Source organism: Ostrea edulis, chromosome 1 (assembly GCF_947568905.1).
Source record: "Ostrea edulis chromosome 1, xbOstEdul1.1, whole genome shotgun sequence".
Taxonomy (NCBI): domain Eukaryota; kingdom Metazoa; phylum Mollusca; class Bivalvia; order Ostreida; family Ostreidae; genus Ostrea; species Ostrea edulis.
Genome location: NC_079164.1, coordinates 74970203 through 74996403, shown reverse-complemented (window position 1 = coordinate 74996403; position 26201 = coordinate 74970203). Strand labels below are relative to the sequence as shown.

The 26201-nt window shown below is 35.9% G+C and overlaps 1 protein-coding gene across 2 annotated transcripts in view; it reads left to right on the top strand.

Moving 5' to 3' along the window:
- LOC125681350 (protein MMS22-like) overlaps positions 1-25982 on the top strand; it is a 43541-nt gene extending 17559 nt beyond the window's left edge. The window contains exons 16-34 of one of the 2 annotated variants that reach the window (XM_048921396.2): positions 83-184; positions 360-471; positions 6937-7106; positions 7261-7385; positions 7725-7815; positions 8989-9032; positions 9141-9261; positions 10215-10277; positions 11604-11750; positions 12188-12308; positions 14458-14628; positions 16879-17001; positions 17175-17270; positions 17494-17532; positions 17744-17875; positions 18770-18828; positions 20951-21073; positions 24765-24956; positions 25147-25982. In XM_048921396.2, coding sequence (XP_048777353.2) covers positions 83-184; positions 360-471; positions 6937-7106; positions 7261-7385; positions 7725-7815; positions 8989-9032; positions 9141-9261; positions 10215-10277; positions 11604-11750; positions 12188-12308; positions 14458-14628; positions 16879-17001; positions 17175-17270; positions 17494-17532; positions 17744-17875; positions 18770-18828; positions 20951-21073; positions 24765-24956; positions 25147-25201 — 2086 coding nt within the window. In that variant the 3' untranslated portion in view covers positions 25202-25982. The remainder of the gene's footprint in view (positions 1-82; positions 185-359; positions 472-6936; positions 7107-7260; positions 7386-7724; positions 7816-8988; positions 9033-9140; positions 9262-10214; positions 10278-11603; positions 11751-12187; positions 12309-14457; positions 14629-16878; positions 17002-17174; positions 17271-17493; positions 17533-17743; positions 17876-18769; positions 18829-20950; positions 21074-24764; positions 24957-25146) is intronic. The other variant, XM_056160551.1, reaches the window with a different exon arrangement.
- Positions 25983-26201: the final 219 nt, after the last annotated feature.

The window sequence follows — 26201 nt, the reverse complement described above, 5'->3', positions numbered from 1 at the left end:
TTGAATTTAGGAGAGAATAAGAAACAAATTCATGTAAACAAACAGGGGATCTTTATTGAAAGGTAATTATATTCTGTTACAGCAAAACAAGTGACAACAGCTACATAAGATTTCTTTCCATTCTGTGTCGAACACTACAAGAAAAGGGAAGTTTGTCTTCAGAATGGAAACAGACTAAAGGAAGGTACTGCTGGGCTCCCCTAAATGTTGCCATATCTGTTGAAGAAGATGGGGTTTTTTTTTCATTTTCATCCTATGGATTAAAGGGAATTTGTCAAAAATGGTTTGAAAATCAACAAATTGTACTGATTTCCTTAGATAAGTGAAGGAATTCTTAGAGTATGATTTTTGTTTCAAAGGATATTTTCAAAGTTCCACATAAGACGAATGCAGGAGCTCACAGACACTGGGCTGCATAACTTCTTCTGCCTCTTTTTGAGTTTGGCTGTAACAGCAGACACGGAAGAAATTGTGAGTGCACACGTATTCTGTTAGCTTCACTAGTATTATACAGAAGGCTTCAGAGTAGAGTACTTTGGAATTGATGTTGTGTTTTGTTACATACAGTACACAACACGAGTTTTATGCGTGTTCCACGCAACGCGGTGGAACAAATTTGCCCCAAACACGGTGGACCTTTAAAATTGTCGGCACCTTTGAAGTCTTATTTCTTCCGCGCGAGCTAGACATTGAAGTCCACGGAGGATCTCCGTGCATGCCACCGCCCATCTCCGTGGATGTCACCTGTACCTCTGTCGATGCCACCGTGTACCTCCGTGTGATAAAACAAAGAAATAATTTCCGAAATGATTCACCCAGAAAACCTTTTCTCTTGGCCAGCATGCATGCCCCCCCCCCCCCTACCCCATTCATTATTTAGAAATTAGCTATAAATCATTCAATTCTTGTAATTGTTGTTTAATGATACGTTGGTATTTTGGGTACATATCCGTATGTAGACTTCCCTGCAGACGGTCACACCTTTTTATGAAACGCCCAAATTTTCGACATCCTGTATATAAACACCTGTGTTATTCCCACCACTTGTCGGTACATTGTTTCACGGCACGTGCAGCACAATTTCACCAAATAAAAGAAGGGTCATGAACAACGACAATCACATGCCAGTAATTTCAATTTGATAAATAGCAGCTCAAAGAAATGTGTACCATAAGCAGTGGTTTATTTTTAACTTAAGGTTTTCATTGTAACTAGGAATAGTTGATTAAGGTCTGCTAATAGCCTATATACATGTTTACATTGGAGATGAATTTCATTATGTACTCAACTGTGATGCAATGTGAGCAAAGAATAAAATTTTTATCACCTAAACAAAAAAAAAATTAAAAATATCTTTACTTTTAAACAAACCTTTAGAAAACTCCGTACTTTCATTAAGAAAATAATAAAATAAAATGTGCTCCCCTACCTAGAATGCCCATACTTCACATTAATAATAACACGTGTTTTTTTCCTAACTAAATACTTCATTACACGCATGCATTATTTACTATATGTATATATAACAACTTTTTGTCTTTATATTTTTGTATACCATTGCTTAATGGTGATGAGATCCAATAAATTGAATTGAGTACATGTAGTCTTGAAATATCACAAAGTATACAGTTGACAACGATTGAAATAAAAATGCAGATGTTTTCTCGTTTATTCAGTGACTCACAAACTTGCGCGTCTTCTGAATGAAATTTGTGAAACAAAAGTACTAGGTTTTGGTCAGTTTATAACATCATACAGGGGTGACACTCATCTCATCTCCGTTAGTAATGGATTTTGGGTCATCTGTGCCTTCGTGGACGAATAATCTTGGCTAGCGAAGATGGGGGAAAAAAATGCCTATATAGTCCGCTTGCATTAACATGTATTATGAACGTGAAATCGAAGAATTATATAGTAAATCCAATGATGTTGAAGTATATATATAGCATGTATTTATTTTATTTTTGACTGAGAGGGAGATAAGACAGCTAAGCATGTAACATCGTTTTAGAAGGGGGGGGGGGGGGGGGGGGGGGACTCATTCATTAGTCCTAACCCGGACCAGCCGAAAAATTTAACATGTAAAGAAACATATATATATATATATATATATATATATATATATATATATATATATATATATAAAATGAAAGTGGATGGATAATTAATCAGAAAGAAATTGACAATGTACTTTCAAGATTTATACTGAACGTATTAAACTTCCCGTATCTGCATACATTCATGAATATTATAACCAATGATTATCAATGTTCTCTCTCTCTCTCTCTCTCTCTCTCTCTCTCTCTCTCTCTCTCTCTCTCTCTGTGTGTGTGTGTGTGTGTGTGTGTGTGTGTGTGTTGCTTTCATTATCTAATGCATCTAAATTTTAAAATGATTTCATATAGCAATTAAAGATTTTAATAATCGATAGCGTATATGAATAAAAGCAAATAATCGTTAAGTCATTTCTGTTTATATTGATATTAGTCTTTTTTTCATGAACTAGTTGCATTTGACACCGAGGATTACAAACGCGTAGAATCGGAGAGGGTGTAAAGTTAAGGATTTAGCCTTGTAACTTTTTGTTCTGTGACTTTCCGTGCTACATTCGTAGCGATCTACCCACTGCACGATTTAAGAAATTGAAGTCGGAAGGGGGAATTGAGAGTTTCAGACTACTACACCCCCCTAAGGTTTTCATAATCGGACAATTTGTTGTTTTCTTATTGCCTGTCAAGAATTTTACACAACTTAACCGGCAACATACCCCTTCTAATACATTGAAAAATATAAGTAATGTTAGCACGGGGCTCTATAAAGTTCAATCTGCAGTTTGGTCATACTTCGTTATTCGATAACTTATCTAAAATGAAAAAAAAATGTTTGTCGGTTTAGCGGTACTATGATGTATGACTATAACAATGACCTGTGTATAACTTGTACATTCCATGCAAATTCAAAGGGGTTTTCACATCAGTAGAACAATGGGGGTCAGCTAATCCGTGTATTTGAAATCAACGGAAGTTCTTGGCTTCTTGCGGAAAATGTGAAATATATTGGGTCGGCGCAAGATACCCGTGATCTTAGACTAGATCTGATATCTCTCCGATCCAATATATTTCACACTTTTCATAAGAAGTCAAAACCCAAACTAGCTAACCGTAATTTAGTTATACTGTGACAAAGATCCTAGGAATTTGCATGGTATATACTTATTATAATTTTGTTTTTTGAAAACCTCTATCAATTTGAAAATACATTGAACATAAGTCAATTAACTCGGGATTTTAAAAATAAATAATTCGATGGTTTGTATTTTTGCTTCTATTAATTAAGTAATAAATTAATTCCAATTTGTTAATCATCGATAATGCTCTAATTTCTATATTGGATGAAGTTATATTTGTCAAGATGCATATTAACACAATATGATGAAAGTAATTATGTTAAACAGCGCATTTGTCAGAGAGAGAGAGAGAGAGAGAGAGCACATCGGTAATTATTAAATATCCCTATTACATGTTGTACATGTATGCTTTTCATTTACTGAATATACTAATTCGCATTCAAAACAGGAATTGCCTGCAAGTACGCATTATTTAAACATAGAATTTAAGAATATTTTAATGAAGAACAAAAGACTAAAAGAAAAAATTTCAAAACCAGGTTTTCTCAAAAACATAATATATAGTGTTTGGTATCGTTGGAATTGGCTCAAAACGCTGAAAAACAATATAAGTATCAGGAGGGAAAATATTGACATTTTTCCTTTTCTTAAAATTTCACCCTTATCACGAGTATTTTGCCTGCGGCACATTTTCACATCTCCTGCAAGGCGCCCGTGGCCAGAACAATGCTCTTAGCAGCTGTGTGTATTCGCAAATAACACACACCGTGGAACACGGAGGACACGGTGTATTTCCGTGGATTTTCCACTGTGGTCTTTCCACGGTGGGGTGTATAAAACTCGTGTCGTGTACTGTACTGATATATAATTTACCTGAGTAAATTTAGGCTCCAAAATGCATTGTATAATTTTAGATTAACAGTTTCTAAAACATCTATTACAAAGATGAAGTATTTAGAAAGAACTGCAAAATCTGGAATGTACAGTTTATGAATAGTATAGCAGTTGTTGATTTGTGGAATGTCTGAACATGCATACAATTATGTGAATTTACTTTCTGTGTACACTAACTTTGGAATCAATCCAACATTTTTGATTTTCAATGAAATTATTTGAGATTTACATATATTATATCGTAGGTATATATTTAGACTCTTAACTGATGGGCATAGTCAATATCACTGCATGCACGTGTGTTTCATTTTGTTTGGATAATGCTAAATTCTTTAACTCTCTTATGAATGAAGGGATGGGATAGTATTCGGAGCATACATGTAGGTAAATAAAAAAAATAATAACTACAATATGTGAAACAAAAACTAGAAATGTGCATGCACGTACATTTTCTTTTGAAGGAGCAATTCTTTGAAGGACTAACTTTTTTGTTTTTCGTTAAAGTCGTTTGATATTTGTTGTAGTTATTCATGTATCTTACTAAATTAGTATTCCTCACTCTTGCTTGTGATCAAATTTGCCTGCAAGCATGTGCATGCATGTGTGCTTAATTCTGATTGAACAATTTTAAAATCACCATAAATGCTTTATAAATGCTGGAAACATTATGAAATTTATACTGTAGGTATATGATACGAATGCCTGGTGAATGACATGTACAATGTATGCATGTGCATTGTTTTTCCTTTGAGTTTTTAAATGGTTACAACTTAAAAATAAAAAACCTAAATAAAATTTAAATTTTTGCTATAGGTTTATGATATGACTGCCTGAGGAATAAACAGAAATTCATTCATCAAATATGTGTACACATGAATACTTGCACATTGTAATTTCAAAAGTTAAATCTACGTGTACAACATATTTAGATTTCAATAAATACCAAGTATTGAAATTTATGTCACAGATATATTTGATCCCTACTAATTAGTGTTGTCAAAACTACTTAATCTAAATGTGCAAGCACAAACACAAATTTGATTGGATAATATCAAAACATCTAGAATTCTCTTATGAATGAGGAAAATGAAATGATATTTACACCATGGGTACATACTTCAACAATCTACAATGTAAGATTGATAGTGCTGAAACACACATGCATGCGCTCACTTAGATACATGTACATGTGCATTGTTTTTCAACTTCCTGTTTTGAACTCGCTCTTCTTTCTTTATTTTTATGCCCCCCTTTGAAAAAGAGGGGGCATATTGTTTTGCACCTGTCGGTCTGTAAGACCATGTGTTGTCCGCTCAATATCTTGAGAACCATTCACTTGATGATAATGATATTTCATATGTGGGTTAGTTATGAGTAGAAGAGGATCCCTATTGTTTTCAGGTCAAAAGGTCAAGGGTCAATCTACTCTGGACATAGGAATATAATGTCCGCTCAATATCTTGAGAACCCTTTGTTTGAAAGACATCGAACTTGGCACACTGGTACATCCTAAGGAGTAGATGACCCCTATTGATTTTGAGGTCATATGGTCAAAGGTCAAGGGTCAAACTGGGCATAGGAATATACTGACCATTCAATGTCTAGAGAACCCTTTGTTTGACAGACATCAAACTTGGTACGCCAGTACATCTTCAGAAGAAGATGACCCCCATTGATTTTGAGGTCACATGGTCAAAGGTCAAGGGTCAAACTGGACATAGGAATATACTGTCCGTTAAATATCTCGAGAACCCTTTGCTTGACAGACATCAAACTTGATACACTGGTACATCTTCAAGAGAAGATGACCCCTATTGATTTTGAGGTCACATGGTCAAAGGTCAAGGGTCAAACTTGACATGGGAATATAATGTCTGCTCAGTATCTTGAGAACCCTTTTCTTGACAGACATCAAACTTAGTACACTGATACGACTTCAGGAGAAGATGACCACTATTGATTTTGAGGTCACATGGTCAAAGGTCAAGGGTCACACTAGACAGGAATATACTGTCCGTTCAATATTTTGAGAACCCTTCGCTTGACAGACATCAAACTTGGTACACTGGTACATCTTCAGGAGAAAATTACCCCTATTGATTTTAGATCACATGGTCAAAGATCAAGGGTCAAACTGGACATTGGAATATACTGTCTGCTCCATATCTTGAGAACCCTTTGCTTGACAGACATTAAACTTGGTACACTGGTACATCTTCAGGAGAAAATTACCCCTATTGATTTTAGATCACATGGTCAAAGATCAAGGGTCAAACTGGACATTGGAATATACTGTCTGCTCCATATCTTGAGAACCCTTTGCTTGACAGACATTAAACTTGGTACACTGGTACATCTTCAGGAGAAGATGACACCTATTGATTTTGAGGTCGCGTGGTCAAAGGTCAAGGGTTAAACTGTACATGGGAATATACTGTCCACTCAATATCTTGAGAACCCTTTGCTTGACAGACATCAAACTTGGTACACTGGTACATCTTCAGGAGAAGATGACTACTAATTATTTTAAGGTCACATGGTCAAAAGTCAAGGGTCAAATTGGACATAGGAATATACTGTCCGTTCAATATCTTGAGAACCCTTTGCTTGACAGACATCAAACTTGGTACACTGGTACATCTTCATGAGTTGATGACCCCTATTGATTTTTAGGTCACATGGTCAATCCACTCTTGACATAGGAAGATATTGTCTGCTCAATATTTTGAATTGATGATACTACTCTCAATTAAATGATGTGTGTGTGTATAACCCTTTTCAATTCTGCACCATGGGGGGGGGCATATGTGTTTTACAAACATCTCTTGTTCATTGAAATCTTTTGAAATTTATCTTATATTACTACTTTGTACATCAAGACTAGAGTGTGTAAGCTGTGAACCTGTTTGTTTTAGGTTAGCAGAATGTGTAAATACAGTGATATGATATCTGGTGTTGAGGACCTGGCAGTCAGAGGAAGTCTAATGAAGGGCAGATTTGCAGCTGTTCTTCTGTACATTCAGAGAAACGTCAACGTGAACAATCTTGCTGAAAAGCTGGCAGATGACTTCAATTCAGCCTCCATGTAAGCCCCGCTCTCTCCATTTACACAAAGAAAGTTCTGATTTCTTTATTTTACAAGTGAATTAAAACTTATGTATTTTGGTAGAAGCAAGAAAATTTAATTGCTGCTGATTTTAATGATATGAAAAGTTGCTCACGGAATACATCCATTTCAGGAAACTGGGTCAGGATGAGATGAGGCGTTACAATCACTGGACCGTGGTCTGTGCATACCTGGAGCATGTGACTGAAGTATTTGAAAGAAGCAGTGATGTGGAACTGTCACAGTATCTATTTATAGGTGCATAATTCATAATCCTATTCAATAATAGGTGAAAATAATTCACAATCCTATTGAATAATAAATTAAAAATGATAATTCATAATGCACTTACACCTCAAAATATTTATTTGTTAATTCTTTTAGGACATCTGATTTAACCTTAATATGAAGAGATTTGTACATTTCCATGTATGATATTGCATTTTATTTAATGGGCTTGTTTTGTCAAAATTCATCAAAAATTTTACATATTTTCTATGAGATGTTTTTAGTCAGCTGTAAATTGTATGTAATGAACGATGGGTATAGTTATTTGTACATGTGCCTGTATTTTCTTTTTACCTTGTTTCATTACAGGGGATGGTATTGGAAGGATACTAGATTCTTGTAAAAGTTCAGAAATCAGTACTATAGTCATTTCATTGCAAGAGATACTCTCCAAGTGCAGGTAAAACATCTCTTGTGAGTTAGAGTCATTCTAAACCAGAATTTGTTGCGAGGAAACTACTGTAGATTCTTGTATTTTACGCAAGTGCTTAATATAACGAAATGCCTTGTGGACATCATGAACTCGTGAGTGGTCTATTGATCAAGAGTTTTAAAATATGAAATTATGAAAATAAAAGCAGCTAATTTTATTTCATATGTGGTGCTTCCCGCAAAATTACGTGATCATAAATTCCTCGCATATATTTAGAAATCTACAGTATATCTTATGGATTTTTGGAGACGGATAAAACTTACAGTAAAGCCCAGACTTTGTTTAATCATTGTTTTTGTCCTGTCTGTCCAAAACTTTAACCCTGGTCGTAACTTTTGAATGGTGAGTGATAGATCTCGTATTTCACACGTGCATTCCTTATGACAAGACCTTTTTTTATGACACCAAATTCTATAACCTTGCAACCTTGACCTTGGAGTTTGACTTTATGAAAACCTAACCTTTCAATATCTTCTGAATTATTTAAGGTAGAGCTTTCATATTTTGTATTTAGATTTAAAAATGTTGAAATCTGTGTCTCTCTGGTCTTCAGCTATGCAATATTTCAAATATACCCCAATTTGGATGAGCCCCCTGGGGGATATTTATTTGTCCCATTCGTTGAAAATTTCCTAGGTCTCCTTTTTCTGCCTCAGAGTGTACAAGTTTTATTTCTGATTCATCTGTTATTTATTGCACACATTTTTTAAGACTTCCTGTCATTGTAAACTAACATAATTTCTAATTTTAGGTTTTGCGATTCTGATAAATGATTTTAAGGAGGTACTCTACACCGTCATAATGGCTGACTTCCTTTTAAAACATGGATGAAAATATACATATCAGCAATATCTATCTATTAATTAAAAATATTCTCGCCTAGCTGAGTAGCTCAGTAGGTTGGCACGTTGACTGCTGAATTCTAGATCGTGGGTTCGAGTCGAGCAGGGGTTTTAAATTTTTCTCAGATTGCCTTCTACTAAAACTGCATTTTTGAACTAAATACAGTGAAAGTTTCTATTTCAAAATATTGTTGTACATATCCTCCACTTTTCATCCATATAAAATTTCTCTGGTGTAGCATACATCCTTAAACATGAAGAACTTGGCATGTACAGCGTGTACAATTTTAACTTTCAGAGACATCATTTCAAGAAGTTTCGTCATGACTGCATCAAACTCGGGCAAGTACTGATAAATACACCCATTTTTATTTTAGAATCCATGATCTGAATTCAGTGTTTCTGTACATATCCACTGTTTTGTTATCGTCACGGTAACTTTTGTTCCAGCTATGTACGCGGCAGTGATGACCAACATCTCTCCCTCGCTGAGGACTCTCTGCTGTAGTGTGACAGCACCACTACCCTGTGCCGACCTGTTAGCAGCTTTGTGTTTATTGTCTGTAGATTGGTGAGTGACACAGTCATATATATAAAGGTCTAAAATTCTTAAATATTTCCTTATATTCTTGTGTTGGGATCCAGGTTACAATAGGTCCTCAGTGCCCCTTGCTTGTCGTAAGAGGCGACTAAATCCTTTGGATGAGACCGCAAAAACCGAGGTCCCGTGTCACAGCAGGTGTGGCACGATTAAGATCCCTCCCTGCTCAAAGGCCATAAGTGCCGAGAATAGGCCTAAATTTTGCAGCCCTTCACCGGCAATGGTGATGTCTCCATATGAGTGAAATATTTTCGAGAGGAACGTTAAAAAATATTCAATCAATCAATCTTGTGTTGATCTCTTTGCAATTGAATTAAGGAGGTACATTGTATGCTACACCAGAGAAATTTGATATGGATGAAAAGTGGAGGATATGTACAATATATTGAGATTGAAAACATTTAAATTTACTTTCTTAAGTCAAAAAATGCAGTTTTAGTAGAAAGCAATCGGGAAATTTTTTTTATAACTTCTGCTGGACTCGAACACGCGATCTACAGTTCAGCAGTCAATGTGCTATCCTACTGAGCTACTCAGCTAGGCAATGATTTTTGAAATGAATAGGCAAATATTGCTGATATTTAAATTTTCATCCATGTTTTAAAAGGAAGTCAGCAGTGATTACAATTAAGAGTACCTCTGTATAGTCTGCTTAAGAACTGATGGAACATAGTCAGGTTAGGTCAGATCTTCTTACTTAGAGTATACGGCACGGATCCAGGAAGTCTAATTTTGATTAGATTGAATCTGTGTGAATTGAAGTTTATCAATAACCATTTGCCACCTTAGAGTATCTCAGTTGCTTCTCTCAAACATTTTATTATCTTGAATACCTTTATTTGATTTATCATGCTGAAAATTCTGTTTTGATAACAAATGATATTACATGTAAATGTATGGCACCTGATTGACTTCTTATGCAGTAAGACAGAAGAAGATTTTGTCAGCATCTTCAAGTTTTCTCTCAGTGAATCAATTAACAAAAGGTGAGTATCTTATGTTACCATTCAGTAGTGAGCTCATTATTGAATTTGAAAAAGAGACAGACTAGTGACTTTATAATACCCCCCGCAACAAGTTGTGGGGGGGGGGGGGGGGTATACTGGAATCGGGTTGTCCGTCTGTCCGTCCGTCTGTAGACGCAATGGTTTCCGGGCTCTAAAGCATTATCCTTTCCACCTACCGTCACCATATCATACATATGGACTACCCATGGGATGAAGATGTTCCCTATCGATTTTGGGGTCCAAAGGTCAAGCGCACTGGACATCGAAGTAGCAATATGGTTTCCGGGCTCTAAAGCGTTATCCTTTCCACTTACCGTCACCATATCATACATATGGACTACCCATCGGATGAAGATGTTCCCTATCGATTTTGGGGTCCAAAGGTCAAGCGCACTGGACATCGAAGTAGCAATATGGTTTCCGGGCTCTAAAGCCTTATCCTTTCCACCTACCGTCACCATATCATACATATGGACTACCCATGGGATGAAGATGTTCCCTATCGATTTTGGGGTCAAAGGTCATGCGCACTGGACATCGAAGTAGCAATATGGTTTCCGGGCTCTAAAGCGTTATCCTTTCTACCTACCGTCACCATATCATACATATGGACTACCCATGAGATGAAGATGTTCCCTATTGATTTTGGGGTCAAAAGGTCAAAGGTCAAGCACACTGGACATTGAAGTAGCAATATGGTTTCCGGGCTCTAAAGCGTTATACTTTCCACCTACAGTCACCATATCATACATATGGACTACCCATGGGATGAAGATGTTCCCTATCGATTTTGGGGTCAAAGGTCAAGCGCACTGGACATCGAAGTAGCAATATGGTTTCCGGGCTCTAAAGCGTTATCCTTTCTACCTACCGTCACCATATCATACATATGGACTACCCATGAGATGAAGATGTTCCCTATTGATTTTGGGGTCAAAAGGTCAAAGGCCAAGCACACTGGACATTGAAGTAGCAATATGGTTTCCGGGCTCTAAAGCGTTATCCTTTCCACCTACAGTCACCATATCATACATATGGACTACCCATGGGATGAAGATGTTCCCTATCGATTTTGGGGTCAAAAGGTCAAAGGTCACGCACACTGGACATTGAAGTAGCAATATGGTTCGGTTTGTCATGCCATTTGTTTTTTACACTCAGAAAAGAGGTAGTTTATACCTATTACCAACACCCTTTGGGAGATTGGGGTAAGCGGGGGGTATTCTTAGTGAGCATTGCTCACAGTACCTCTTGTTTGAATTAATTCTCTAAAAAATTCTTGAGACTTTGTAACTTTTGAATTAGCATATCAAGTCGCTTCCTGTCCCAAGTTTTGTCGGTGGATGGAGTCGTACAACGACTGTCGGAGCACTTCCCATCATATGAGGGTGCACTAATACAGGCCTGGGTCACCTCCTCAATACTGGTGCCTCAGTCTCCCCTCAGGCTCAAGTAAGTCTAAACTACCGGCTATCATTGTTTACATAAAATGGTCTCATTTACATACCTTAATTAATAAATGTCTGAGCCATATTGAAGATCTACTTGAATATCAATAGTTAATGGATTAGATTAGTTGATTTGCTCTAGATCTCAGAGTAGTACTTTTTTGTAAAAACCTAAAAATGTGGGTTTCATCAGAGTCGACATAGGCGTAGATATGTTGATTAGGTATATTGGGTGAGGCTAGCAAGCTACCTAAAAAAGATAAAAAGATCACCTTTATGACCAAAAATTACAGTGCACATTATTCTTAACTGATAGAAAAAATAAGTTGTGTTTTCCCCATATGTTTTAATGGTAGGTATTTTTTCACTAACTTATTTCCAATATTTTTTCAAAATTGTTGATGAAATTTTTGAAAATAACTTTATAACGTTATGATGCAGAGATTTCATGCAAGTGCCAGCTGTACGAGAGATGTTTACCGTTAGTGGAATGGCACCTCCAGAAGATGGACAGATCATTCATTTTATACAGGCAATCCAGAAAACATACGATAAAACCACTGTGAGTGAAACAATAAAACCACTGTGAGTTAAACCATAAAACCACTGTGAGTTAAACATTAAAACCACTGTGAGTTAAACATTAAAACCACTGGGAATTAAACATTAAAACCACTGAGTTAAACATTAAAACCACTGTGAGTTAAACATTAAAACCACTGGGAATTAAACATTAAAACCACTGAGTTAAATGATAAAACCACTGTGAGTTAAACATTAAAACCACTGAATTAAATATTAAAACCATTGTGAGTTAAACATTAAAACCACTGTGAGCTAAACAATAAAACCACTGGGAATTAAACATTAAAACCACTGCCAGTTAAGTGATAAAACCACTGTGAGTTGAAAATTAAAACCACTGTGAATTAAATGATTTTGTAACAACAAAACCAATGTGAGTGAAAAGATCTTAAGACAACAACTGCATATTCAAGTTTCTTACAATTTTCCTTCATTTGTATATTTGTTTAAAGAGTGTACACCTGAGAGTTATTGCATATTGTCAAAGATCGTTTGACTCAGATGATACTTGTTTAAAAAATATTGCTTGTACATTTTTGTAAGTATTTTTAATTTCTTTCATCACTAAGGGACATAATGCAATTGTGTTATTATAAAAATAATGCAATTTTTTTTGTCCTTATGAGTTACCTTTCTTTGTTCCTGTCCTTCATCAATTAGCATGTGTATTTTTTTATTTTGAAATAACTCAAACAGGTTATTTTTAGTAAGCTTGTTTATGTTGTTTTGTGGCAACCCCCCCCCCCCTAAACCTCCCCCCCCCCCCCTTTCACTTCACATCATGTGCACCACAGATTTTCGTTCTTGCACCAAGATCAAAAGAAATGTTTTATTTAAAATCTTACTGAATCTGGGAAAAGTATTCAAAGTCTTTGGAAAAGTGAAGAAAATTGTTCTTTTGTCGATAAAAATGTCACCCAAAAATGTAAATAGCACCTAAAAGTAACAAGTAAAATACCACCAGTCTACACCTGCTACATTTCTTCTGCCACAACTGTTTATTAGAGTTTGTGCACTGCATCTTCTTTTACATCATGGAATCCCAAAATGCAATATATAGGCAGGAAATACAAAAAGCCCAAACATTTCAGACCCTTAGAGATCGCAAAAATAAAAAATGCGTTACAGGTGACTCGAGATGGCTTGAACTTCGATCTCTCGAAGTGAAATCATGGTCCCAATTTTTTTCTCTATATAACAAAGCATTTTTACTATCGATCTCTCGAACGTTCGATCTCTCGAAGTGAAGTTGGGTCCCGTAAGACACATTTCATTGTTTTTCACTCTCAATCTCTCGAAGTGGTGGTAGCGTATACCCACCATTACACAAGCGTGTAATAATTTCCGCTTGGGCCTTACCTGGATTTTGTTGAATGCTGGAGGTGTAATAGGTGTTTACATAGTTGAAACATCACTGGTGCTTCTTTGTGGAGGTGACACACTTGAGTATATAATTGGTTAATTGGTCAGTTTACACCTTGCACTGGGGTTTTGAGTTGGGATGATTAAAATTATATATAATCCAACTATGACTGAAATCTATAATTTGTTTTGGTGTGACAACGAAAGAGGAAGTTTTATACATAATTTAGAGATCTACAGACTGTTAAATTTCTCGAGTTTCTTCTTTGTGTAAAGTTACTCTAAAACATCGTTTTACTCATTCGTTAGAATTTCTGTTTTGGGTAAAACGACATAATATTGTGCTCTGTTTAGTTTGCGATAGTAAAGCGTCATCTGAACTTGGTTTTGTATGCCTATCTAAGCATGATCAAAGAACATATAAATACATAAACTTTGAAATGTTTTTATTAATGCAAAATAAGGTTTTTTTATTTTGATATCAAAGTACCTGACGAATCTGAAGGAATACATGTCAAAACGACATCATATGATCTTGTTGGTATACATTTCCGGTTACTGTAAAATCTGAACCATACCAGCGAACCTTCAATTTCCGAATTTCGATCTCTTGAACTCTCGATCTCTCGAAGTTTTATCAAGGTCCATTGAACTACGAGTTATCAAGAGTCACCTGTATTTAAAAAAAATATGTATTTGTTAAATAACTTTTGTGCCTTATTTTTCAAATAACATGTTTGTATAAAAGTTAAAATCTTATACAGGGCTGGAAGGAGAGGATGTGTTTGAGGGATAAGGTGATGCAATTCTTTGTTGACATTCATAAACATATAGCTCCAGTCATGCATGCTCTACATCCAGCTGATATTCTAAAGAATGTGTATGCTGTGCTAGGCTACCTGGTGAAACACTGTGCACCTGTCCTGTTTGTTCAGGTGAGTGACATATGTTTTGTCTCTACAGGTGCTCTCCCCATTTTAGTTTCACCCATTTTTATACGCCTGCATAAAAATGCGGGCGTATTATGCTATACTGCTGCCTTCCGTCTGTCTGTCTGCCTGCCTGTCTGTCCCTTTAACTTTTGGTCTTCGCAACTCCTCCTAAATCCTTTGGGGAATTTTGATGAAACTTGGTACAAAGAAAGATCACAATGTGGAGCTGTGCATATTGCAAGGGGAATGCTGTCCAATGTTTTTTAAAGGAGTTGTGGCCCATGGACTTAATTTTTTCTATTCAAAATACTTTGTCTTCGCAACTCCTCCTAAATCCTTTGGGGGATTTTGATGAAACTTGGTACAAAGAAAGATCACAATGTGGAGATGTGCATATTACAAGGGGAATGCTGCACCACTATTTATGAAGGAGTTAGGGCCCTTGGACTTAGATTTATTTTATGCAAGTACCTTGTCTTCGCAACTCCTCTTAAACCCTTTGGGGGATTTCAATGAAACTTAAGTACAAAGGAAGATCACAATGTGTAGATGTGCATATTACAAGGGGAATGCTGTCCCACTATTTTTAGCTCTTCTGAGCCGAAGGCTCAAAGAACTAATCACATGGCCATATCTCTGGCATGCGGTGTGCGTCAACTTTTTGGAAAAAGGGCTTTATCTCAAGAACCCCTTGGCCAATTTTTGTCAAATTTGTCACAGGATATCCTTGGCCAAAGGGCTTTCATTTGTACTAAAACTAGGGTTGTGACCCTTTAACAAGGAGAGATAATTAGGAAAATGCAAACAAAAGTAGTGGTTGCTAAAAAATCTTCTCAAGAACCACTGGGCAAATTATCACCAAACTTATGCATGAGGATAGGTTGTAGATAAAAAAAATTGTACAAGGCATCATCCTGGGGCAAAGGGTGTGGTCTCAAGGTCACTTCAAAGTTGACCTTAAATTTTGTTTTGTTAAAACTTTGATATTTTGCTTAGTATAAGGACTAGGATCATCAAATTTTGTCAGTTGATGCATCTTAGGACCTAATATCATGTTGTCTCAAAAGTAGGTCATGGTGACTTACTTTTTGAATTTCACATGGAATTATTATTAAATGGATTTTGATGCATATCTTGGACACGTTTGAGCATATGATCATCAAAAGTTGTCAGTTGATGGATCATGGGACCTTGAACTGCGTCATGTGAAAAGTATGTCACCATGACCTACTTTCTGAATTTTATGGCTAACCATTTATGAATACATTTTAGGTTGTTATTTCAGATACCGAGAGGTTTAGAATCATCAAACCTTGTAAGTTGATGCGTCTAGAGGCCTCAAAACATATCTATATTAAAAAAATAGGTCACAGTGACCTACTTTTTGAATTTTGCAGACATTCAAATTTCACATTTTCAATTTTAGATGCATATTTTGGACACTATGAAAGCTAGGATCATCAAACTTTGTCAGTTGATGCATCTTGAGTCTTCATAGTTTGTCGACCAAAAAGTAGGTCACTGTGACCTACTTTTGGAATTTGACGTTTATATCTGAATATTTCAGATACTATTTGACTTCAATTATCAAACTTTGTCAGTTGATCATCTTGAGTCTTTGGAGTGTGTCGACCAAAAAGTAGGTCACCGTGACCTATTTTTGGATTTTGACGGCTATATTTGAATACTATTTGACTTGTCAGTTGATGCATCTTGAGTCTTCAGTGTGTTCACCAAAAGTAGGTCACCGTGACCTACTTTTGGACAGTTACATTTAAATTTTCAGGTACTATTTGACTTAACATCATCAAACTTTGTTAATTGATGAATCTTGGTTAGTGAGAATTTTTGCCTGTTCTACAATGTATCAGAAGAGCGATTCTAGGCCCATGGGCCTCTTGTTGAAGGAGTTACAGGCCTTGGACTTAGATTTATTTAATGCAAAATACATTGTTATTGCAACTCCGACGAAATCCTTTTGTGGATAATCCTTTCTTACTTGTTTAAATTCCTGGGTCAATAATGTATGCGGGTGCATCATGTACCGGTTTAGTGGTGCCCTATTTTTGGCCACAGATTTACAAACTGAGTAAAACTCCAGATTTGGCACCCAAAATGGCTGAATATTTTGGCTGATATTTGACTTTGGCATGTAACACCCCCCCCCCCCCCCCCTTTCAGAAATCCTGGATCCACCACTGCTTCCTCTTTCCATGTAATCAGTATCTTCAATGGACTGTCTTGTCTTTACAGTCCAAGCCAGACTGTCCCCTACCAAACATCCTGACTGCCTTGATTGTCCCTCACTTCATGTTCAATGCTGACAAACCTCCAAAGTCTGCTTTTGTAAACATTGTTGGCCAGCATCTTCATCAAGTAAGAGGAGTGACCTTTTATTGCTTTTTTTTTTTTTTTTTTTTTTTTTTTGCTTTGTTTTGTTTTGTAACAAGTAATCCTTTCTGTTGATATCATTGTTAGTAACTGTATATAATTCAATTATAAGGTTTGTCTCAGATTTATTTTTAGGCTTTGTTTCTTTTTTATTTCAGTTTGTGATAGGTCTCTCCAAGCTTGAATACAGACGAGCAACTTATGTCAACAGAAAACTAGGGGATATTGTTACTATATATCTGCCCAAATATTGGGTGGGGGTTATTTTTTTTACTTTCTCTTTTAAAGCAAATGATAAATCCAGAACTCCTCTTTAAGAGAGAATTTTATATTTTTTTTGTAACACACAATTTGATTTGCCAAGCAACATACTTTATATTTCAGTAACATAACTTGCTGCATAAAGCATTAACACTTGACTTTATGAAATTTTTTCGTTAAGTGACGTGAAGTGAATGGAGTATTTTTACCTTACAGAGCTCTTCTCTAGGCCCAGCAAGGTCACACCCACTTGTGGTAAGGAAAAATACTACTGTAACAAAGATCTACTTGTGTTTTGATAATAGATGAAAAGGCAACATGTTGTTTCATGCATCTAGCAGTTACTAGACATATAAGATGGAAAATTTGAAGTCTCGTGATGAACTTTTCTATGATGTCATGATCACAATATAATGCTCTGTAAATGTTGACTCGATCACATTAATGGCGATGTTCATATTTCCAGTTGTCCTTAAAGTCCTCCTTCAGTAAGAGTCCATCAGAAACTGATCTGGCCTTCAGACACTTCATGCTGGAACTAGTTTGTGAGAAATATCTTCAACTTAGTCACCATAGCTACAACCCTAATCATCAATATGTGAGTTACACTTCATGCAAAATATTTAGGTTTTTTTTTCCATGTACAGTCAAACCTCATTATCTCAAACTCGATGGGACTGAGAAAAAACTTAAAAATATCCAAGACTTTGAGATGTCAAGGGTAAAATACTTAAGAATAAGTGGTTGGGACTTCCAGATCACTTCGACACATTCATGGTGCTGGAGATATCGGTGGACGAGATATCGAGGTTCGACTGTAAATAGGTATGACACTGCTCGACTACCTACATTAAAACATCTACTATGTACAGTGTACATTGCTTATTCATATTCTGTTTCAAACTTGAGTACATATTCTATTTCAAAATTGGGTACAATGTATAAAGATCGGGACATTTCTTGGTTTTCAAAGAAAAATTGAAAAAGATCATGGTCATTGGAAGGCTAGTCTTGATTTCCTGACAAAGTAAATAATTTTTTTTTCTTTTGTATTTTGCATTGGAACTCAAATTTACTTTGCAAAGATGCTTAAAAACTCAGTTTCAAATAGATTTTAGTGTCAAGTATAGAAGCTAAAGTCACTGGAATGAAAATTCCAAATTCTGTGTGGTAAATATTTTTCAACAATATGCCATGTTTGGGTGTGTATGCCATGTAGGGTCAGGTACTGTCAAAGGGTTACTAATCTCACAGCTGATGATTAGCATGTGCAGGTAGATTCTGATTTATAAATGTAAGCAGCTTTGTATATGAATTTAGTTTATATGAATTTAGTTTGTGTCTCAGTACATTGGAGACAGAAGGCCCCAAAGTTTAGATAACAAATTCATTTCTTTTGTAAACTTTCTTGATTTATTTTTCTGTAAAATTGCAGTTATTTCGGATAAGACACACGTTTAATTGCCGATTAAGCATTATCTTTTATTTATAGGCGATTAAGTTTCTGCTAGAAGTGATAAAACACACAACAGACCCAGAGGTTGTGGAGAGGTAATATCTTTTATCACTGAATTAATGTCTTTTGATGTCTAGTCTTCTAACATATTTATACCCTCACAATAAAAATACCGTGGATATGATCATTTGTCTGTACCATGTAAAATGTATAAAATACCCTGTCAGATTCTGTTATAGTTTGAGATAGCGGGTCTAGATTACAACCATTAATCGATTAACAAAAGTTGTGAACATTTTGTTCAAAATTAACTACCAGATTTCAGTCATGTACTCTACACTTGCTATAGATACTGCAGGCAGGGAAAGAAAGCTGTCTATTGATATATAGGTCAAAAGGTTATCAGTTTATGTGTGAGTCAAAGTTATGAAGAAAGCTGTTGTAGATTTTCTGTCTCATTTGGTGTAGATGTAGGAGTCAGCTGGGTTTGATCGCGGGTGGCCAGATAGCTCAGTTGGTAGAGCCCTGACTAGAGATTCAGGGGGCCCGGGTTCGAATCCCATTCTGGTCCATTGCATTTTCTCCCTTCCTGTTACATTTGGTGCTGTGACCAGCCCCTGGAACTAGCAGGTGAAAATGCTTGCCAGGGGATTAAGATCCTGGGTTGATGTCTTCAGGTGTGAAGACATTTAAGGAGGGGGAATGTGGCTGTCAGACAGGTTCAATTGCTGGTGACCAGATAGCTCAGTTGGTAGAGCACCTGACTAGAAAATTCAGGGGGCCTGGGGGGGGGGGGGGGATTAAAACCCCTGCTGGACTCGAACCCTTGATCTACAGTTCAGCAGTTGATATGCTAAGCTACTCAGCTATGCAATTTCAAATCTAAAAGGAATAGACCAATATTGCTGATATTCATATTTTCGTGTTTTAGATGCAAGTCAGTCATTATGATAATATAAAATACCTCTTTAAATTTTGTACTTTAAATCCGTCATCATTACCTAAATTGATAATAAAATTGTGAATTCATTTTTAGCAATAACTTCAAATAGAGCGGTTTACTGGTGTTTAAAAATATTACATGTTATTTCTGAAAAATATTTTTTGATTGTGAAACAGTTTGGGGGAAGGAACAAATATATAGGAAGATTATTATAACAAACAAGCTTAAGCAAAAATTAAATAAATGAAAGACTTTAAAGTAATTTTTGTGTACACTTCACACACTTTAAAATATGAATAGTACAATCATGCTGTTTCAATTTATGAATGATGTTTTTATCTCATTACCGTAGTATGAAGTGTGTAAATTTTATGTAAAACATGTATGTTTGAATTAGTCTTCTAATTTTATACACAAATGCAAACAACTTACACAGCATATTTTAAACTTCTAGAATGAAACTGCGGAAAGTAATATGGGGTTAAAGGTACAGACATCTATATAGATATGAAACTTGTGAGGGTATTGCAATATTCCACTTTATACATGTAGTGTGATTTTTAGTGTTATATTCTGATGTCATACATGGAATATATGAATTTTAAAAAGATAGCTTTAATGTGGTCTTATGTTACTTTTTACACATTGTGTATACAGTATTGGGATGCTTAAACAATGTATCTGACAGGCATTGTTTGAGGCAAGCTTTATTTTGATGACAGCTATATTTTAGAAAAGTGTTGGTAATCCTAATGCCATTGTAAATATTGGACTTTTCCCACATTTTTAGTTTTCAGTGGAAAAGTTCCATAATTTTGTATATCTCTTTTCTGCATTTTAAGAAAAACTTTAGAAACAAGATTCATATTGTTTAATACTAGATAAGGCATTGGTAAAGTATTAACAAGATCACTCTAAAAAAAAAATTCAAAATCAGAAACAAACATTGAAAATGACATTTTCAGCCCACAGATTACAGCAGATGATAGTGGGCTTCATCTCCGATGCCACATTACAAGAAATGTTGTGAAAATGGGGGCAAATATAGTTACACACAATGTAAGAATTAAAGTTTGAAGGAAAAAAATACATTCCATGCTAACAATATACATGTACATACTATAGTTGTAGGTTCTTCTTTCAGAGAGTCTTTTACCAAACATTATTGAAGTGGAAGATGAGTGGGGTTTATTTACACTGAATGTAAAGCATAAACTCACAGTTTATGCTTTACAATAATTCCCATATTTCATTCACTTTTCTTGTTTTTACAGTGACTGTCGAATTATACTCTGCCCTATCCTGAAGGTTGACCTTTTGACCTCTACCCATCAGTCCAAGCTTCTAATTCAGAATGTTATGGAGGCTGTGTGTTTAAGTCAACAAAAAACAGACATGTAAGTTATATAGATACCACAACCATATTGCTAATTTTGGAAGTGTAGTCAATAGTTATCATAAGCTGTGGTTGGATGCTCAGTGCTCAGGATTACCTGGACTGTGATATATTCTTAATGTTTGATAAGTATGTAATATAAATGTATGTTCTAAGGTATGGTTTTTCATGCTAGATATCAAATTTAAAAAATTAGGAATATTTCAACAAAGAAGAAAGTTTATCCACCCTATTCAGGAGACAGACGTGAATATGAAAGCAAATGAAGTCTCTTTCACAGAATTGTGTGGTCATTAAAATATGTAATAATTTAACAAATCTATGAAAAATAATAGAAAATGGCCATTTTCTCCAGTTTTTCATTTAAGAAGAGTTGTTAACAGTCATTGCCAATGCACTTTAGAATATTTTATGGTTGGTTGTATGTTGTTTAACGTCCCACTCGAGAATCTTTCATTCATATGGAGACGTCACCACTGCCGGTGAAGGGCTGCAAAATTTAGGCCTATGCTCCACACTTACGACCTGCTGTAACACGGGGCCTCGGTTTTTGCGGCCCCCATTTAGTCGCCTCTTATGACAAGCAAGGGGTACTGAGGACCTATTCTAACCCGGATATAGCGAATTTACAGTTATAGCAAAGTGAAACCAATCTCCCCTGTAAATTCCTTATATATCTATGCCCCTCCTTCAAAGAAGAGGGGCATATTGGTTTGCACCTGTCGGTCGGTCGGTATCAATATCTCGAGAACCATTCACTTGATCGTAATGATATTTCATATGTGGGTTGGTTATGATAAAAAGAGGACCGCTATTGTTTTTCCGGTCAAAAGGTTAAAGGTCAAGGGTCAGTCTACTCTGGACATAGGAATATACTGTCCGCGCAATATCTTGAGAAAACTTGGTACACTGGTACATCTTAAGGAGTAGATGACCCCTATTGATTTTGAGGTCACATGGTTAAAGGTCAAGGGTCAAAGTGGACATCGGAATATATTGACCACTCAATGTCTTGCAAATCCTTTGCTTGACAGACATCAAACTTGGTACACTGGTATATCTTTAGAAGAAGATGACCCCTATTGATTTTGAGGTCACATGGTCAAAGGTCAAGGGTCAAACTGGACATTGGAATATACTGTCTGCTCAATATCTTGAGAACCCTTTGCTTGAAAGACATCAAACTTGGTACACTGGTACATCATCAGGAGAAGATGACACCTATTGATTTTGAGGTCGCGTTGCCAAGGATCAAACTGGACATAGGAATATACTGTACATTCAATGTCTTCAGAACCCTTTGTTTGACAGACATCAAACTTGGTACACTGGTACATTTTCAGGAGTTGATGACCCCTATTGAATTTTAGGTCACATGGTCAATCCACTCTTGACATAGGATGATATTGTCTGCTCAATATTTTGAATTGATGATACTAATCTCAATTAAATGATGTGTGTGTATAACCCTTTTCAATTTTGCACCATGGGGGGCATATGTGTTTTACAAACATCTCTTGCCTATATTAAAATTCTGCGTCTATATCTGTATAGCGAACACACATACAGCAAATTTATGCATAGTTATATAAACGAAGCAAATTTCTGTTCCCCTTGAATTAAAACTGAACGTAAAAATCAACTTCCATAACTAAGTTTGTGTGTTTTGGTTTTTGTTGTGTTTTTTTTGTTGTTTTTATGCCACGGAGATCGAAGATGGGGGGGGGGGGGGGGGGGGGGGGGGGGGGGGGCTTGTTTTTGTCCTGTCTGTCATTCTCTCATTCTGCCTAAAACTTGAACCTTTCTAATACTAACTTTCAAACAGTAAGTGCTAGAGCTTTGATATTTCACATGAGTATGCTTGTGACAAGACCTTTCCTTGGGTACTACATGTAAACCTTTTGACCTTGGCATTTGACATACTTTTAAAAGAAATGACATTGGTCATAATTTCTAAATGGAAATATTAGAGCTTTCATACTGCATATGAGCATTTCTTGTAACAAGATCTTTCTACTGGTACCAAGATATTTGTCCTTGTGACATTGGTCATCTTTGGAATTGACCTTTATCGGGGGAGGGGGGGGGAAGCATTTGTGTTTTACACATCTTGTTTCAGATTGAAACCGGATGTGACTTATTTGAAAATCGTTTTCCTTTGTCATAGGATTCACATTATTACGAAATCTCTCTTTGTGTTTTGTCAAAAGGGGTTGTTGACGGCTTGAAGCTCAACAATACTTAAACATTTATTTAGCAAATATACTGTCGGTATTGTTTATATTCTTGTTATTGATTGTGTTTATTTCATCGTATAATCTTTATTTGTGCTTTTTCAAAACGTTTAATTCAAATGGTCAGATTTTCGCCCGGGCGATCCCGGATCAAATTTCAGGTGACGTTCTTTTCAGTTTTCTTTTTCTTGAAAAATATTTTTCAGTAGCCAGTGATAAGATTAAAACACAAAATTAATGAGATATGTACAAGTGTAAAAAAAACTTTAAGATATAAGAGGTCGGAATTAAAGATAACATGTACGCCTATATTTCCTAAAGTCTTCATCGTACGTGTATTTTCATTCGGTAATTTAGAAAATCAGTTTATGGACCAAGGATTTTCGAGTTAATAGGCTTTGTATTTCAATCAAAAATATGAAGAAAAATTTCAGACGGACCTGATTAAGTAGTCAATCGAGCATTCAACTACTACAAGATGTGTAAACATGCCCCGTTGAAACAACATGGCGCAATACTGGTGTTTAAAACGCCTTGGAGTGCAAGCAGTCCTTATTACTACGAAACAAACGATGAAGTGTAAATTGATCGTATTTCTTTTTATTCTCTACAATGGTCATAAAGGAAATATCGATGTCTTTTCAATGCCGACTCCTTTATTTAAGTAACAATTTTTTCGACCCCTGCACATTCCAGCACGACATTTCCTCGTTTGTCTTTAATTAAACCACCAAAATTAATAGCGCATAGTCCATAAATGATTTATTCGATTACCGAATAAAAATACAAGGAATACGATAAGAGTTATCCGTAATTACTCAATTATTGGGGGGGGGGGGGACCTCTTCTCACTTTGGGACACTATAAATAGTTTTCATCATATCAATTTATATAACCACATATGCATTCTGATAGTTCTCGTTCCAGAGATGCTACATGTATTAAAAAAAAACAAACAACATTGTATATCAATGGAGATATTGACTACATGTATTCTTTACATTTCACTACTCCATTCCGCAGGCACCATTGCGGCGTTTAGTAATACTCACGATATTTGGAGACAAGGAAAAAATGTTCCTGACGCTTTTTTTTTTTTTTTTTTTTTATTATACAGCTTTGTGATATTGAGAACCAATAATCTTAAAAGACATAGGCTGTGCGCCTTGAGCATATTTTGTTGACAAATTTTTTGACATCTGACATGTACTTGCGTGGTTGAAGCGTATTTAACAGCAATTAATTTTGGAATTACATTAAATAATCCATCAAAATAAATTATCAAATGAGTGTATTACCGGTATGAAATTATTCTTATCAAATGAGTGTATTACTGGTATGAAATTATTCTTATCAAATGAGTGTATTACCGGTATGAAATTATTTTTTCTCGAAAGTAGAGACTTTTTAAATTTCTCCTAGAGATAATGCAAATGTACATATCTTTTTTTTTTTCAGATCTAACGTATGTACCATATTGTCTAAATTCGTCAAAGATCATAAGAAAGGTCATCTGGAGGCCGTATTCAACACCTTACACAAACTTCCTCCAAAATGTGGGCCCTACATATCACAGATCAGTCCCCAGCTACAACACTGCGTGATTGAAAATGAAGCCTTTAGGGGTGTTGGCAGGGACGGTACAGTCAGGTTGGTTTATTGAGTGCAGTAGGAACTGAAGTAATGGACTCTGAAGAGATAAAACTTGACAAGGAAATCATTTATAAGTATATTAAATGTGATGTCTGAAATTAGCAGAACGGGAGTTCAATGGAGAAAGATATGGGAAGTTGTTCATTAATTAAACCTAGGTATATTTTATGTTCAATTATCATTTCAGGTCCAAATATTATCAGCTTATGAAGCACTTCAATCTGGAAGGACAGTGCAAATGAAATAGCTGACATTTGAGTTTGGAATGTGATAAGTGATATGTTGTTAAATAGTGGTGAGTTTCTCCGTGACATGGACAATCCCCACTGTGGAATGATGCCGCATTAGGAGGTGAAATGATGCCGGATTAGGGAGGTGAAATGATGCCGGATTAGGGAGGTGAAATGATGCCGGTGTGTCAGACAGTGTCAATGTACACTGTATGTGTTAACTAGAACAGCACAGCAAGACTGTGAATAGAAGTGTTCAGTCAACTAACATCTCTATGCACTAAATAAAGAAGGAAATAGACTCCATTTGATTGATACAATTTTCTTATTACTTTATAGTTAATTACAAGCTGTAAGTGTTACACACATTTTCGTAACACATCACTTTGTGAGGCAGAATGCTTCTGTGTTATATTAGAATATATTTATATGTCCAATGTTTTTGCCTTTGGTATCTTTTAAAAATTGTAATGGGAGCCCTCATGCATGCGCTGCAGTTGTGAACAATGCGTGTATATTAACGGCTGGGAGTTCCGATAGAAAAAACAGTAGAATGTAAGTATGAAAATGATTTTCATTTTCGATAATACATTAGGGTGTGAACTTCAGTGCTTCTCGCTGGCATCCTTCATGAAGCACTATTTTCAAAAATAAAGTATGTTTCTTATGTGTGTCATTATTCTTGTTGATTGTTTTAAGTCCCGTCGAGAATTTTTTGCTCAGACGTCACAGCTGAAGGTGAAGTACCACTAATATAGACCTATGCTTAGCGCTCAGGGCTCAGTCCACGGACCTCCGTTTTTTAAGGTCACATCCGAAAGACCCGTGATTGCTGAACCACGCCGGGTATTTGGATACTAAGAACCGGGTCAAAGATATAAAATGCCGTTTTGGGACAAGTACATGATATATACTCTCAGCAATTGTATGCGATGATCACAGCGGAAATGAATTGAACAATCATCTTAGCGATAATCGTGCCTTGTTCTAACCAAATTTTGAGTGTTGTAAG